This window comes from Cetorhinus maximus, chromosome 14, assembly GCF_964194155.1.
Source record: "Cetorhinus maximus chromosome 14, sCetMax3.hap1.1, whole genome shotgun sequence".
In the NCBI taxonomy this organism is placed as follows: domain Eukaryota; kingdom Metazoa; phylum Chordata; class Chondrichthyes; order Lamniformes; family Cetorhinidae; genus Cetorhinus; species Cetorhinus maximus.
The window spans coordinates 68795647-68812104 of NC_135892.1; the positions used below are offsets into that span (position 1 = coordinate 68795647).

At 47.0% G+C, this 16458-nt stretch overlaps 1 protein-coding gene across 2 annotated transcripts in view; it reads left to right on the plus strand.

The window, feature by feature from the left end:
* The window catches only part of vash2 (vasohibin 2), a 145132-nt gene that overhangs the window by 77751 nt on the left and 50923 nt on the right, over nt 1-16458 (plus strand). For both annotated transcript variants that reach the window (XM_078557044.1, XM_078557045.1), the window contains exon 5: nt 14348-14729. In XM_078557044.1, the coding sequence (XP_078413170.1) occupies nt 14348-14729 (382 nt within the window). The remainder of the gene's footprint in view (nt 1-14347; nt 14730-16458) is intronic.

Consider the following 16458-nt stretch of genomic DNA (forward strand, 5'->3'; position numbering starts at 1 on the left):
TTATTTTGAAACTTTGCCTCTAGTTCTAGATTCCCCCATGAGATTCCGCCATGAGGGGGAACTTCCTCTCAGCATCTACCCTGTCAAATCTCCTCAAGATCTTATATGTTACAATAAGATCACCGGTCATTCTTCTAATTGCCAATGAGTATAGGTTCTGTCTTGTAAGACGATGGTTTGCGCCGTGGTGGTCAACTCTGTGTTAAGCATCGCCTGGTGTGGCTCACGAGCCCCACTCTGGCATGACAGTCTCGGCTGAGAAGGTGCGCGATTCGCTGGCTGTTTTCTCTGGGCTCTCTTCTTGGCCAGTCAAGCTTTTCGTTCCTGCTTGCCTCTTCCAATGCCTTTCCAAACATTAAGCCTCCAGAGGTCACGGCCGTCAGCGACTATCTCCCAGTTGGCAGTGTCAATATCCACCATCTTCATATCTCACTTGCATGTGTCCTTGTAATGAAAGTATGAACACCTATGAGGTTGTGACCCAGTGGCCAATTCGCTGCAGAGTAGATCTTTTGGATTTACGGCAATCATCCATCTGATGAACGTGGCTGAGCCAGTGCAGACATTGTTGATTTAGAAATGAGTGTACGCTGATTGAACTAGCACGCTCCAGGACCTTTGGGTTGGTGACATTGCCTGCCAAGAGATGTTGAAGATATGTTTCAGACAGCGAAGGTGGAAGTTGTTTAGTCTAGCTTACATCTTCATTTAGATTACAGCAAAACTCACTTTATTCTACCCTGTGGCATGCTTTAACCAAACCTCAGATGAGGATTTGTTTCCACACCAAAGTGATATTTCCGATTCGTACATCACCATTCTTCTGGCCTATTTGAAGAAATTTATGATGATTTATTGTTTTATTGCTCTGCGGCCCTGCACTCACAAAGGATTGCAGTATATGGCTTGAGAGGAAAAAAATCAGCGAGCAGCACCTCTCAGTGGAATTGAGCCTTTTTGAGAGAAGGCATTGAGAAAGTCACCTGTTTACTCCTTATTCCTTTAAGCAGAAAATTGTCCCATCTCGTTGGGATACCTATAGGGAATTGGGAATTAGAAACAGAATGAGATTAGATTACAGAAAGCAAAAGATTAAGGGCGGAAACATCCCAGATTTGCACTAAATGGGGTAGAAGGCGGGAAAAAGGACATTATACCTGCCGGCCGCAATGGCGGGTCTTCGTGCTGTATTGCTCCATTCCCGCCTCATTCATTATGCATTCCTGGGAAATATGTTGGGTCACTGGCAGGGCATCCTCTGATTCGCCTGCCATGCCATCACCTCAGGCCTTCAATAAACGGGGCGCCATTGTTAAAGGCTGCCCCTGCACAGAGCTAGCACTCTTCAAGGGATAGGAAGCTGCTGGGAACTGATGGCTGCCAAAAGGAGGAAACATGCTGCCCCCAGATTTAGCGACACCTCCCTCGAGCGCCTACTGGATGCAGTGGAGGTCCACCGCAATGCCCTCTACCCCAGCTCTGGGCGAAGGCCAGCAAGCAAGGTCACCAGTCCAGCAGGGGAGGCAGTGGCAGCGGTGGTCAGCGACAATACCCTGCAAAAAAGTACAGCCACCCAGTGCAGGAAGAATGGTCTCATCCGTTGCGCCAGGGTAAGTCACTCTTCTCATCACTCTCAACTCACACACTCACAAACCCATCACACATCCACAGGGATCTCACCCCTCAAGACACAACACCACTAACTCTCACACTCACCCTCACATCTCCATCAGGCTCATATCCTCTTGAGCTCACGTCTTCATCCCATCCATGGCTTCGCTCACTGCACAAACATTCCACACAGTGCCGTGTGTCCTGCTCACACTCTCTCCATCTGTTTTCATGCTGGAGAAGCTGGCTCACAACAGCACGGAGAGGTCCCAGGTCAGGGGTGGAGTGGCCCACATTAGACCTCTCACTCACTTTGAGGAGTGTGCCATCATGCTGACTGGTGAGTATATGGATTGCGCCAGCGGCGACGGTGAGGTCGGCGGCGAGCACCCACACGAGAATCCTGCACAAAATCATCCCTCTCTCAAGGCAACTGTGAGTGCTCTCTCTCTGCTTTTGACTCTGCTGCCATGCACTAATTATCTCTACCTTGGTTCACAGGGAGCTCTGCCAAGTGACTGACACCCTCAGCCAGCCAGTCCCTCAACCCCATCCACATCCTCATCTCCAGCCAAGAGGACACCTCCTCCATTGAAGAGCTGGAAATAAGCAGCCTGGAAGACCCGTCACAGCGCTTACCTACACCCTGCACCAGAGCAGAGACAAAAACCTCAGTGGCACCTCGTCTTAGAGCAGGCTCGGGTTCACAGTCACCACACAGACACATGTCTGCAGCAGGAGGAAGGAGGATCAGCCGAGCTCCCCGGCACTTGGGTGACTGCTGGGGAACTGGCATTTGTGAGGTCCAAGTCAGATGATGATCCTCTGGATTCAGCCTTCCAACTCATCGTGGAGAGTCGGCTCTCCAGAGGACCCACGCTGAGGCAACAGGGCCAACCATTGCACAGGCTTTCTCCACCCCTGCTCCGGATGTCAGGGCAGCACCTAGCAGAAGTGGTGGCCTAGAAAGGTTAAGAATTTCTGATCACAAGTGGTTGCATGGGTGAACACATTTTGTCACTTTATAATCTGAAAATATATTCACTTTCACTGAATAATGGGCAATGTTGTCTTTCGGCTTCATCTACAGACTTCGTGAACCCTCCCCCTGCATTCCGCACCCCCCCAACCCCCACTAGCAGTTCAGCTGCATGCAGCTGGACCACAAGTGATTCTGGAGGGAGAATTGTGTGTGTGTGTGTGTGTGTGTGTGTGTGGGGCAGGGTCTTTCGGAGCCTCGTGCGAGCACACTCCCACACACACAGAGCCTTCCTCCATTACACTCATCTCAATGCTCCGAGCGTTTTCAGTGCTGCCTGCTGAGGTTCTGTTTCAGTTGTCCATCTGAGCTGACCTGCATCTCCGCCCACCCACTGACCACACTCCCATGCAGCACCTGTGCCTGTCCAACACGAGGCTCCGCTCACTATCGATTTTAGAAGCATGCTGGTTGTTAAGTATGTCTTCAGCACCCCCGTCCTTTCCCTTCCCCCAGTCACCCATGTTCCTTCTCCCATCAATGCTCACGGATCCCCCTCCCCCCCGCTCCCAGGCATCATCCTCCACCTCCCCATCATCATCCACCAGCCAGAACCCTTTTCTTTCTGGGATGGCCAAGTGAACGTGTACGTTCCTTATCATCCTGAGAATCCCACACCCCCATCCACATTGATCTCCCCGACCACCCCCTTCCCCCTCCCAGGGTCCGTGTCTGCCTCTGAGTCTCCACCAACCACCCTCGCCATCCTTACTACTACCACCATCACACCCTCACCCTCCCACCCTACCGGCTCACTCTGCCTTCATTCTCACCATTCCCTCCTACCACACATATCCTCTTTGCTTCCCAGGAGGCAGTCATCGACTCCACAGACCCCTCCCTTGCATGTTTACCTGGACATCCTCCCCCCGTTACTCCTTCCTCCACCCTTACTCCTTCCTCCACCCTTACTCATTCCTCCTCCCCCTGGACTCCTTCCCCCCTCTGAATTCCTTCCCTCCTTCCTCCCTTGGACTCCTTTGCCCCTCTGAACTCCGTCCTCCACATCGACTCCTTCCTCCCACTCTGAACTCCTCCCCCCGGACTCCTTCCCCCCTCCAAACTCCTTCCCCCCCCAAAGTACTGCCCCTTTCGACCTCCATCCCTCCTCCAAACTCCCTCCCTTACACATTCCTCCCCCTTTCCCTATCTCCTCAGTTGCCACATTGTCCCTCATCACAACCTCCTCCCCCCAGTACTCTGCCCCCACCCAACCTCACCCCCTCCCCCTGCTGACACCATCATTCCCCTCCCCCCAGACTCATCCCATCCCCGGTACATTTTCCTCTCCCAGTCAAACCTAGACGTTCATCTCCACCCCCTTGATGATCATCCTTGACGGTCATGGCCAAGACACTGATGTTCCGAAGCAGACCCCAGACATCAACGGTGACCTTCCACCTTCCATAAGCTGCTTCGCAGCAGAGCCATGTCCATCAGAATCCACCCAGTATGCGATGCACGTGTTCCTCCAGGGTCTGGTAGTTGTAGGGCTCCAGCATCTGCTCCTTGGATGTCCACAATGTGAGCAAGGCCCTAATGGTAAGTCCTGACTTCTGCACGTTGCACTTGTCAAGACATGTTCTGGGCCAGCGTGTTTTCCCACCGATGTGCGCAGTAAATTTAACATGGGGGGATGATTCCAGCAAGCAGGGCTTATAATTAGATGCAGATGTATTAAAACTAAACTCCTGAAGTGCGGCAGTGGGAAAGGCAGCATGTCTTTGACGGATGGAGCGGACAATCGCAAACTAATTTCACGACAGCATGAAACCTACTTTTGGTCTTCCCGCCATATTGTCCGCTCACACCTGCCATGACACCTGACGCCAACGGAAACGGAAGATTCCGGCCTAAGTTACCCAGTAATTCCCACTTCAGAAAAGTGGGAAGGCAGTGGTGGGGAGTGGGGAGGGTGGTAGGAAAGAATTCCATCTGCTGGTTGCTTTTTTTGCAGCACAGGAAAATCTCGTGGGTATCTTGTACATCCACTTTTCCTGCCTGATCCAATTTTCAGGCAGGTCTTTAAATGGACACCGAGAAATCCTGTCCAAAAAAAAAGGAGGGAGGCTGCTTAAATATGTAAATTGAGGTTCTACGCTAGTTGCAGGGCCGGGATTCCAATCAAAATGTACAAATGGATGGAGTATGTATCAGGCATGCTAGTCCCACTCGTTCCAGGCATTAAGTGGCCTAGCTAATGGCTCTTACAGAATCCACTGGAGGAGAAGAAAAGGTGCTGAGTTTTCTTTTTAATGGATTTTGTAGGATCAGGAGGAACATTTATGCCCTACAAAAATCTGCTGGCCTGCTGCCAGCCCTTTCTCATTTTGTCCTCACCTAACACCACCCTTTCCCCCCAGCCCCCACCTGGCCCTATCTGGCGGGTGACCAGTTGACTGTGCAGAAGCTGATCAATTTTCTGCCATCGGGAACAGGTGATCTGTAGAGGATTGCTTATTTGGTGCCCACAGCACCCTAGTAATGAAGCCTGACCCTGAAAATGGCCTGGGCCTCCTGCCTGTGCTATTGGACGAGTGCCACGGGTGCATGGCTGACTTTGCACCTGTTAAGAGCCAAGGGTGAAAATCTTCCTCCCTCCACCCCATCACCCACAGGCACTTCTAATTCATGCAGCCAGCCAAACCAGACTCCAGCTGTCTTGCAATGTTAACAGGCGGCATCAACCATCTGAACACAAGGCAGCTGTGAAAAACAAATCTATTTGCCACCAGGTTGTTTGCTTCTGTTGTGGATTAGCTCAGCACAGATAATGTGGTGGAGGCTGGAGGAGGACAAACTGACACAGTCTCTTTGTGATTGCAACACAATCTTCAATTAGGCTGACATACATACGGCTCCTTTTAAACCTTCAAAGGAAGTTTTCAGCCCTCCCTTTTGAAGAGAGGTTTGTATTTATAACTTTCAAATGACAGCTTCCTTTTGAAGAGTGACAAACTGAAATCTCCCAGTGTTATTAAATTACCACTTTGTAACAGTTTTCATAACAACTTCTTGTTCTAAAACATTGCCTTGAAAATGAGGGATTACTCAATGTCCTGAAATATACTAAAAACCATGGAAGTGATATGTGAAACAGAATTCTTCATAGAGACGAAGATGGCGAGTTCAAATATTGCATGGGAGTTGGATGTTCCAAAAATGTTGGAACTGACAAAGAACAAAAAGTTCAATTGTTTTTTTTTTCACATCTTGTGCAGTCAGAAGCCAAGAGACCATTCCATACTTCAAGGCAGACAGGAAACCTGTTTGCAGCTTTCGACCTATTCCATTCTTGAATAGCTGGACTAGCTCCCTGAATGGTTTCCCATCCCTTTCTCCCCATGTTGACTGTGGCTCGACGGTAGCACTCTGACCTCTGAGTCAGGTGATTGTGGGATCTCATTCCCACTCTAGAAACGTCAGCAGAAAATTTAGGCTGACATAGGAGCAAAGGAACATAGGAGCAGGAATAGGCCATTCATGCCCTGGAGCCAGCTTCGCCATTTAACTAGACCATGGCTGATCTTCTACCTCAATGCCATCTCCATGGACTATCCCTGTATCCCATGGTGTCATTGGTATCTAAAAATCTATCGACCTCAGCTTTGAACAATGACTGAGACACTGCAGCACAGTACTGAGAGAGTGTGACACTACTGCCTTTTGGGTAAGATGTTGAAAGCGAAGCTCTGTCTGCCCTCTCAGATAGACGTTAAAGATCCCACGGCACTATTTTAAAGAAGAGCAGGGGAGTTTTCCCTGGTGTGCTGGTCAATAGTTATCCCTCAGCCAATATCACTAAAACAATTGATTTGGTTATTATCACATTGTTGTTTCTGGGACTGTGCTGTATGCAAATTATCTGCCATGTTTCCTACATTACAACAGTGACTGCATTTCAAAGGTTCTCCATCAGATGTAAAACATTTTGGGACATTCATGAAATGTGCTATATAAATGAAACTCTCTTCTTTCTTTCCTGCTAGATGTTTCTCATCTGCGCTGAAGTCCCAAGCCTATGTACCTCTCTTCCCTCCTCCCTCAGTAGAATGAGATTGTGGGCCCATTATGTGTAGAGAATCATTCAAACTTTATTAACAGCGCAATTGTCTTCGATTTTTTTTTGTGGCCCATCCAACCTTACGGTTGGCTGACAGGCAAATCGGCCAGGTGGCCTTTACATTTTTTATCAAACCTCATCCAAGGGTGGGGTGAAATCTCCGTTATGAAATAAAATAAAAATAAATATCTGTGGACAGCATTTTTATGGGGTATATTTTCAGGTGCTTGATTGTGATGCATGGACATTTTTTTTGCAGCTTTTTAAACCTTTATTTCATAACTCGAAGGTCTGCAGCTCCCTGAGGCAGCTGTCTGTTTTCAGGGAGCTCTCTCGCAGTGCTCACCCACACCCGCGGTGATGTCATCGCCCATCCTCTTCCTGCCCCCACCCCAGCAGCACTGAGCTTTTCAGCATGTATTTCACACTGCCTGGCATGAAATTGCGGTTGGGGGGCCGATCGCGGTCATTGGTCCGTTTCCCAGCCGCTCCTGGGCCCGACGATCGCGCGCGCCTGCCAAAGGTAAAATTCAGGCCTATGCTACCAAGTTTATAGTACAGTCAAATATTACATTACTTCCCCACAACATTTATCTATTCCTGGAATTGATTTTTATCTTGTTGTCTACTTGTGTCCACAATGTAGAATCATCTACTCATGCAAACAACGCTACAGTGTTTTTCTTTTGAACCGTACATTACATATGCGGGCACAAGAAGAGTACTGTCATCAAAATCACAAAAGCTACAGAGCTGTATGGTCAATATAGTGAACATTGAATACTATTTGAAAGAATTTGACCTTATGCATGGTAATCATTTGAATGTCTCAAACTGGTCAGTAATTGTACTGCTCTGCCTGGAGCTGTTCCTCATGTAAGGATGCAAAACACTTAACCAAATTTATAGCTCACTTTGACCTGCAAATTACAAGAGAACAAATTGATGACTTACTCAAAAGGTTGTTATGCTCAATAAGGTTATGGTTTATTTTAAAATTATTACAGAAAATGGTTACAGATTTTTAAAAGTTGAATAAGAAAAAGTAAGTAATGATTAAAAAACAAATATGTTACTATTAGGCATACAATCAACCAAAGTGCCAGCTCCTTTTGATTGTAGGTTCTCTTCTTAGTGATCAGCCGGGTTTCCTCTCTAAGGGCAGAATTTTACTCTTGTCAGGTGGGCACATACCCACCATTAATTAAGTGGTCTATTAAGGCCCTTAAGAACCCAATTGACTTGAATTTTTTGCTGCCAGTCCAACCTTTTGGCTGGCGGACAGGCGAAAAGGCCAAGCTGCCTTTAGAGTCATAGAGTCATAGAGGTCTACAGCACAGAAAAAGGCCCTTCAGCCCATCGAGTTTGCGCCACTCAAAAAGTACCTAACTATTCTAATCCCATTTTCCTGCACTAGGCCCATAGCCTTGTATGCCATGGCATTGCAAGTGCACATCCAAATACTTCTTAAATGTTATGAGGGTTTCTGCCTCTACCACCCTTTCAGGCGGTGAGTTTCCAGATTCCCACCACCCTCTGGGTGAAAAACTTCTTCCTCACATCCCCTCTAAACCTCCTGCCCCTTATCTTAAATCTATGCCCCCTGGTTATTGATCCCTCCACCAAGGGGAAAAGTTCCTTCCTGTCTACTCTATCTATGCCCCTCATAATTTTATACATCTCAATTATGTCCCCCCTCAATCTCCTCTGCTCCAGGGAAAATAACCCCTGTCTATCCAATCTATCCTCATAACTAAAACTCTCCAGCCCAGGCAACATCCTGATAAATCTCCTCTGCACTCTCTCTAGTGCAATCACATCCTTCCTATAATGCGGATTCCAGAACTGCTCACAATACTCTAGCTGTGGCCTAACCAGTGTTTTATACAGTTCCAGCATAGCCTCCCTGCTCTTATATTCTATGCCTCGACTAATAAAGGCAAGTAAACTAATAAAGGCATTGTCTGGGAAAAGGGGAAAACTGTACAGTGGTCTGTAAATGAACCCACAACCCTCTGATTCAAAGGCGAGGGTGCTATGAACTGAGCCACAGCTGACACCTCAAAATCACAATGCCTTCAGTTGACAGGAAACTCTTTCGAGTTATCAACAGTCACAGATTGCAACTCTTACGAGTACAATCACAGTTCTTGGTTTCCGGGAGTGGGACGTGAACCCACAACCCTCTGATTCAAAGGCGAGGGTGCTATGAACTGAGCCACAGCTGACACCTCGCCTAATGTGGTAACCTCGCCTCTCAGCAGTGGGATGTCAAATAGGCTCATTAAGGAGCCACTTCAAGCTAATTATCTCTGAACCCACTGGAATTTAGTGGTAGCTCAGGGATTTAATGGGACTCGCACAGGTCTCCTTTGCCTCCTGAAGGCTGCCCAGCAAACCTTATTGGGTTTGCCAATGGCCTACTGGGGGTGGGGGCGCGATTCCTCATTGACACGAGGCACTCAATACATGATCGAGGGACCCGATATTGGGAAAGTGTCTTACCCTCCCCAGCGACTGTCCCTCCCTCCCTCCCTGTGACCCCAATTCCACCCCATTTACCTGTCGCTAGGGATCCAGCAATGGTCCCTGGTGAAGGCCTCAGAGCATCACCAGCCAACTTCCTTTGTGCTTGGTTTGTCTCCAACCAGGAGAACATTTTCCCCATGATTCCCATTGGCTTTAATTTTGCTAGGGCTCCTTGATGCCACACTCAGTCAAAAACTGCCTTGAATTCAAAGCATACCACTCTTACCTCCATGTTTTCCCCAAAGCTGTGATGAGGTCTGGAGCTGAGTGGCCCTGGCAGAATCCAAACTGAGCATCAGTGAACAGGTTATTACTGAGTAAGTGCTGCTTGATAGCACTGTCGATGACACCTTCCATTGCTTTACTGATGATTGAGAGCAGCAATGATGGGGCTTCCTTTCTGTCAAAGGCAATTTTACTGGAAGGTCCATAAAATATAGATTATTAATGAACTGTTGTAAGATGGCCTTTCATTGATAAAGGTCTTATGAACAATAATGGTAAATGTCAGCGTAAATCAATTTAAGATATTTATTATTAATTTAACTCAATAACAACCTATATGAGGAGCAAATAGACCTTTTTTTTAATGAATTCTCCAAGGCTTCCCAAAGGGGAGCAGATTCCATGAGGATATGTGAAGCCTGGAGTCTTGGGGCAGTTGGGTATTTCACAATTAGCTGTACTTTCTAAGATATACTTGTTTGTACTTTGCCTTAGCAGTCATACATTTTAGCACACATAAACACAGTTAAATTGTTACATAATAATCCTACTTTGTTATGTTACAAAATTATAATGCTGCAATGCCAAGCCAGTACAAGTGGCCTAGAGGAATTGGCAGTGTGTAATAAACCACAATAAGTCTATCCAGAAATAATAATTTCAGCCCTATCAGAACCTTCCAGTTACTGCCTGAATTTCTGCAGGTCTCTTGCACTACCCTATCAGACATCGGGTGGGAATGTGGTGGAAAACATGGGAAACTGGTTCAGTTACATATGTCAGACCTCGGCCTTCATTGCCCATTCTCACTCTTCCTTTTTTGGGATCTGTACCCTCTCCAAACAAGTTCACCCACATGAGAGAGGTCATAGCCAGAGGAGAGGGGACTCTCCAAGTCAGGATTTTATATTGTTGCCAGACTAGGATCAGTTGCCAGCCTAGTATTCTGGGGGAAAGGAGATTTCCCAGCCAACTGACTGGAGAATTGGATCTCATCTGGAAGCCCAGGATCCTCGGAGATTTTGCAAAACATTTTTTTTTCTTTCTCAGTCCCCTTAATAGGGCCCTATAGCCCACAATTATCTGTTGCACCCCTGAGTGCCATGTTTTTTCTGACCCCTCTGCAGATGGTGAACATCCACAGTATACCCATAGGGGCATAGACATTTGCCAGAAATATGTACGTTAAGCGACCTCCCCCTGATCTCAGAAAATCTTGTGGCGTTAGCAATGGAGATTCATGGCAGGCAAGTCCCTCCAACTATGCAAGAATTATGGACATATGGATGGTGGGTCCCACTATATTTATTTAACTTACTATTTTGCTACACTAATGATAACTTTACAGTTGAAGCTATGCCTTTGGTTCTAACATAGTGATCATAAACATTGAACTGTGAGTTATGGTTAGAACTTCAACATATCAAAAATAACGAGTGAAAATATTCTTTTATGGTATGTAGGGAAAATACTAGAGAAAATGATACCGGGAGCTGACAACCCCAGGGAAACCATAGGAGAATGCTGGAAAATTGCAGATTGATTGAAAAGGAATATGGCATATCAATTGAATTGAAAGCTTTCTCCATTAATGCTGATTTCATGCATTTCCAGAGAAATGCAGATCCCTGAGGGGTAAAATGATTGATCGGACAGTTCAGCTCCACGAGGCAAAGCAGAAATATTAACATTTGGCTGGCTCACTTGACTGACCTCAAAAGCATGTTGTGACACAATGGGGAAAGTCCAGTCAGCAGAAGGAAATTTCTGAAAAATGAACAGAAATGATTAGGGAGTCTCAGTCAGTGGGAGCGGATTGAGCCACAAACACGGAGTGGAATCGTTTCTTTTTATTTGGAAATTATGCCATTTGTACCAGGTCCAAAAATTTACATGTTTTGGTAGGATGGTGCACTGTGACAAATCAGTTGTCTTAATCATCAACCTTCCCTATTCCTTCTAAGCATTATAATTTTGCATATTCTATATGATATTCAAATTAAAGGAAAGCAAAATTTTGATGTATTATACAAAAAATGGCAGTATTGTCTTTGTATTTTCATGAACGTGTATGGTTTGAAACAGCCCCGACCCATCTTATGTCTAATTCATTCTGACTATCTATCCTGTGGACATCCTTTGAATCTCATTGCAAGGGCCTGGATTTTAAATTGGCTGTGAGGGCCAGAACAGGAGCAGATGCGCTTTGGAAATAACGCTCCAGAACGGCATGTCAATGCTCCAACACCTCCGGGATGCACTGGAATTTTCAAAGCGAGGGCGGGGATGGAGAAGTCGGGATAGCGCTCTCCTCCAATTAACGGCCCGCTAAGCTCCTGGAGGAGCTTGTTAACAGGCCAGGAGGGCCAGAGGTGATTTTTAATTCATAAATCACCAAACCCACGCAGTGTGGTGCATGTTAGTGCGCAGCTGTCAGATTCAATGCAGGCAGAAGTTAAAGTATTTTCTTAAATTTTGAAAGATTTTGAGACCTGGGACATGTTGTTCCAGATCGAGCACACATTACTTTTCATTTGGCTGTTTGGCTACTTCTGTGTGTGGCGAGGCTGCTGGTCTTCTGGGGTTCTGCCTCCTCTCTTGCAGCCGCATCATGGCTGCCATTCGCCTTTACTGCTCATGCTCTGCAGGCAGCTCCCGCCTCCTGGCAATGATTGGCACTACTAATTGGGCGTCGAGCTTCCTACTGGCCCAATTATAGCATTTATATTTGAAGAGAGTGCCACATAAGCGACACAGACACAGCGTGGAGTCAGGACTGAGAAATTACCTGGACGTCAGATTCCCAACCTCAAATTGAGAATCGAGCCCAGGGAGGCAACTTACTAGAACATAAAAGTAAAATACTGTGGATGCTGGAGATCTGAAACGTACAAAGAAAATGCTGGAAAAACTGTCTGGCAGCACCTGTAGAGAGAGGAACAGAGTTAACATTTTGAGGCCAATATGATCCTTCTTTAGTGCTGAAGAGGTAGAAATGTGAACTTACTATAACTTTGTTGAAGAGACCTTGAATCTGACTATCTGTCAAAGAGGCAACCTAGACGCTGGTGAAAATAATGCAGTGAGAATGCTAATAGACTTATACCAGAATGAAATAGTTGTAAGCGGTTGAGTAATAAGCTAATTAGACGTATGAATCGGCTATGATTACTCTACCTATATCTTGAATTGAAAATGCAAATGTTACTTTGAGCACTAATTTTCTTACTAGTTTCTGAAAGTTTTCTAATTGAACTGCACAGAAAGTAAAGCCAACTCTTCCCAAAGCACTGTTCAAACAATTGATGTTGAAGAGAAAATTCATAGTGATGCTTTCTGTTGAAATGCAGTAATAAATTCAAAATGGAATCAGAGCATAACATGGAAGAACTGTAATGACTTGAAGTGGTGACCTTGGGGTAGATGATTGATGGAACATTTTAGCAACTCACCATGGCAATAATCCTCATGGGATATAGACAACATTTCACCTCTGCAGGAACAAATGCCAAAAGAAACATTTTTCAGTATGAATGACTTTCAAATGTATTTTTCTGTTGCTTTTCACCCTTCTGCATCTCCAAAAGGATTTATATTCTTGTAATTTTTAAAGGGTTACTCTTCATGTGCAAACTTAAACTGAGGGGATATTTAATAGAGGTGACAGGGGTTTCGCCTGCCAGCTGGAGAGCCAGCAAGAGCCCTGCGGTGCCTCTTTTCAGGAAGGCCCACTACATTAAGTACCATTCAGGCATTTAACTGGGCAGCAGCAGCCCTTCCCTGGGAATAAGGACCCTAGATGCAGAAGTCCTGCCCACTGAGAACTGCTGGCCAATCAGAGGCTGGCAGCTCTCCTTGATTGGCATCGCCACCAAAGGGACAGTGGCTGCTGCTGGTACTACACCTGCCCGAGGCCGAGGATCACCAACGGACTCAGGTGAGTGATGGTGGGATGGGGGTCACAGGGGAGTGAGGGGGGGACATCAGCAACAAGGGAGGAGGGGTGGCTCTCAGCAGTCCACCCACCCCCCGGCCCCACAAGCCCAATGCTTGGTCCAATGATCAGGCACTGAGTGCCTGACAACAAGGAATTCCTCCCTCCCCTCCCTCGGAAGCCAACAAGCAACCCTGAAAGGGTTTGCTTTCTGGGCTTCCTTATTCGCAAGCCCCCCCGCCCCCCCACCAGCTCTGACCTAATACCTGTGGCAGCGGGTTGAGGCCCTTCTATGGACATTAATTGCCTCTTAAGGGCCTCAGTTGTCAGTGTGGCAGGAAGAGGCTGTCGACAGGTCTTCCCACCAAGAACTTAATTGGGGCAGTGGTGAGAAGATGGCAGGGTCTCCTCCTGCCACCCTTCACCCACCCCGCCCCCCACCACCAAACACACCACATGGCAGGGGCATTAAATTCTGCCCTGAATGTGGCAAGGCTATCAGTCCATGGGCAGGGGTAGGGGAATTACAACCGATCCCAATGCTAACCTTGTGTGTTGTCCCCACAGGTACTTTCCAGCCAGAGTCACGATAACTGTCAGAAACAGGAAGGCTGGACAAGTTGCTTTTTCTTTCCTTATGAGTGCGAGAACCATTTTCAGTGCTCTTACTGCTTTCCGGGATTATCTAACACAGCACAGACCAGTAGTGCATTGCATAATCTTCGACATGTTTTGGTTTTGGTTAAGCTCATCCAAATTTTCCGCCATGATTGTCCATAACATAACATACAAGTGAATTATTTAGGCAGGTCATTAATACTGTGTTTTATTATTTATCATGATGATCTCAAGCAAGCTACCTTCAATATAAATAGCTGTGCTGAGCCATGTGTGTTTTAAAATATACATTTTAAATATTTATTTTAATCCTTAATATAATCACCAGATATCTTACAAATGGACTAGCAGCCGTAGAACGTTTTCCAATCAGCTTTAAAACCCAGTTCTCAGGGAACTGCTTTCATCATGTGGTGCTCGGTGTCTATTATAATGGTCGCTATGGTACGCTTGGCATGAGCAGAAGAGAGGACTTGATGGACAAGCCCTTGACCTTTCGAACTCTCAGTGACCTGTTCTTTGAATTTGATGACTCTTACAGAAAGTATCTGCACACAGTGAAAAAGGTGAAGATTGGCTTGTATGTGTCACATGACCCACACAGTTTCCAGCAGATCGAATGGAAGCATTTGGTTCTAAACACGGGAAAGATGAGCAGAGAAGAGACGGGGAAAGAATTGGAAAAGCATGCCCGTGAGATGAGAATGAAGGTAATTGTGCTACTGTTGTAATTCCGTTATAATTAATAGAAGACTTTAACTAAAATGGGGTGGAATCTTATGCCACCCCCCATGGTGAGTTTGGAGGTGCAGCGGAGGGGGGCCATTTAATCGAGCAGGAAGATGATGGTTGGGGACCACCTTCCTGCCACCACCTCGATTAACTCCGTGGTGGGAAAGCTCCTGGATGGCTTTGTCACCCTGCCGCCAATTGAGGCCCTTAAAGCTCACTTCAGGGCCTCATCCTGCTGCTACTGGTATTAACCTATTGGGTGGGGGGGGCTCGACATGCAGGGAGCACAGCAAGCAACCCATGTGGGGTTTGCAAACCTCCGGGGTGGCGGGGAGGGGGTCCCTCATTCACAGGCAGTTAGCGCTTTTCAAGGGTTCTGGCATCAGGAAGGGGGGTGCCCACTGAGAGCCAGCCACCTGCCCTTGCTGCCGAACCCCCTTCACCACACACCCCCTCCAAACCCCCCCCACCCCCCCTCCAACCTCACCCCACAAACCCTCTCTTGCCATCCCTGACCTCCGGCCTGTGACGATCCTAGTCCTCGGGTGGGTGTTGTACTGACAACACCCACCACCTCGCTGGTGGCGCTGCCATTCAGTAGAGCAGCTGGCCTCTGATTAACTGGTAGATCTCAGCGGGCAGGACTTCCACCCCTGGGGTCCTTGATCCTGAGGGACGGTCTGCCACTGGCCTGCCAAGTGCCTGAGTGGGTAAGATGCGATGGGCCTTCCCATAAGGAAGGTTGACTCTTCAGCGGCAACTGAGACCCCGTCACCTCCAGAAGATTCTACCCATAAACTCTCTGTCATACACACTCTCTCTCTCTCTCCCTATATATCCTGTGTATAGATGTCATTATGTATATCAAATTCTCTTTCTGTCTATCTAAATTTCTCTCTCTGTGTATAGGGTGGGTAAATTTTGTCAGGTCAAAAATCATGCAACTATTTCTTGAGTTCTGACAATTGCTTTCCTGAACGTGGAAATTCATCCAAGTCCTTAATAAGCTCAATAACTGAAGTCTTTGTACTTTCAGACCCTGAGATAAATGAAAAATAATTGATTTATTTGAGGAAAAAAAAGCATATGGCTTAACTCTAGCAATTTTGGGGCACCATAGAAACATTGGCCAGAATTTTCGGCTCAGCGAGCGGGGGCGGGGCCCACTCGCCAAGGCATAAAATGACGCCTGGTGACATCGGGCGTGCGTCCCAACGTCATCGCGCATCATTTAGATTTTCAGTTTGGCGGGTGCACGGCGGAACTGTCAAAGGCCTATTAAGGCCATTTAAAAACTAATTAAACTAATAATGTGAGCTGCCTGTCCAACCTTAAGGTTGGCGGCAGGCGAGGAGCCCGGGCGGCCTTCGCATTTTTCATGGAACCTCATCCACGGGAGGGATGAGGTTTCATGAAGTGTTTATAAATTGAATAAAATTTTTAAAAAACTCGTTGACATGTCCCAGCTAACGTGACACTGTCACATAAGGGGCATGTCTTAAAATTTTTTATTTTCTTTATTTAGACATTTAAAACTTAAACTAATCTCCCTGAGGCACCCCTGCGCCTCGGAGATTTCTGTGCTCTTTCATGCGCAGGCCCCGATTCAGGGACCAACCCCCCCGCCCGCACAGGGAGCGCTCAGCGCTTCCGGGTGCACGTCATGCTGGGCAGGCCTTAATTGGCCCGTCCACGTAAATTGGCAGC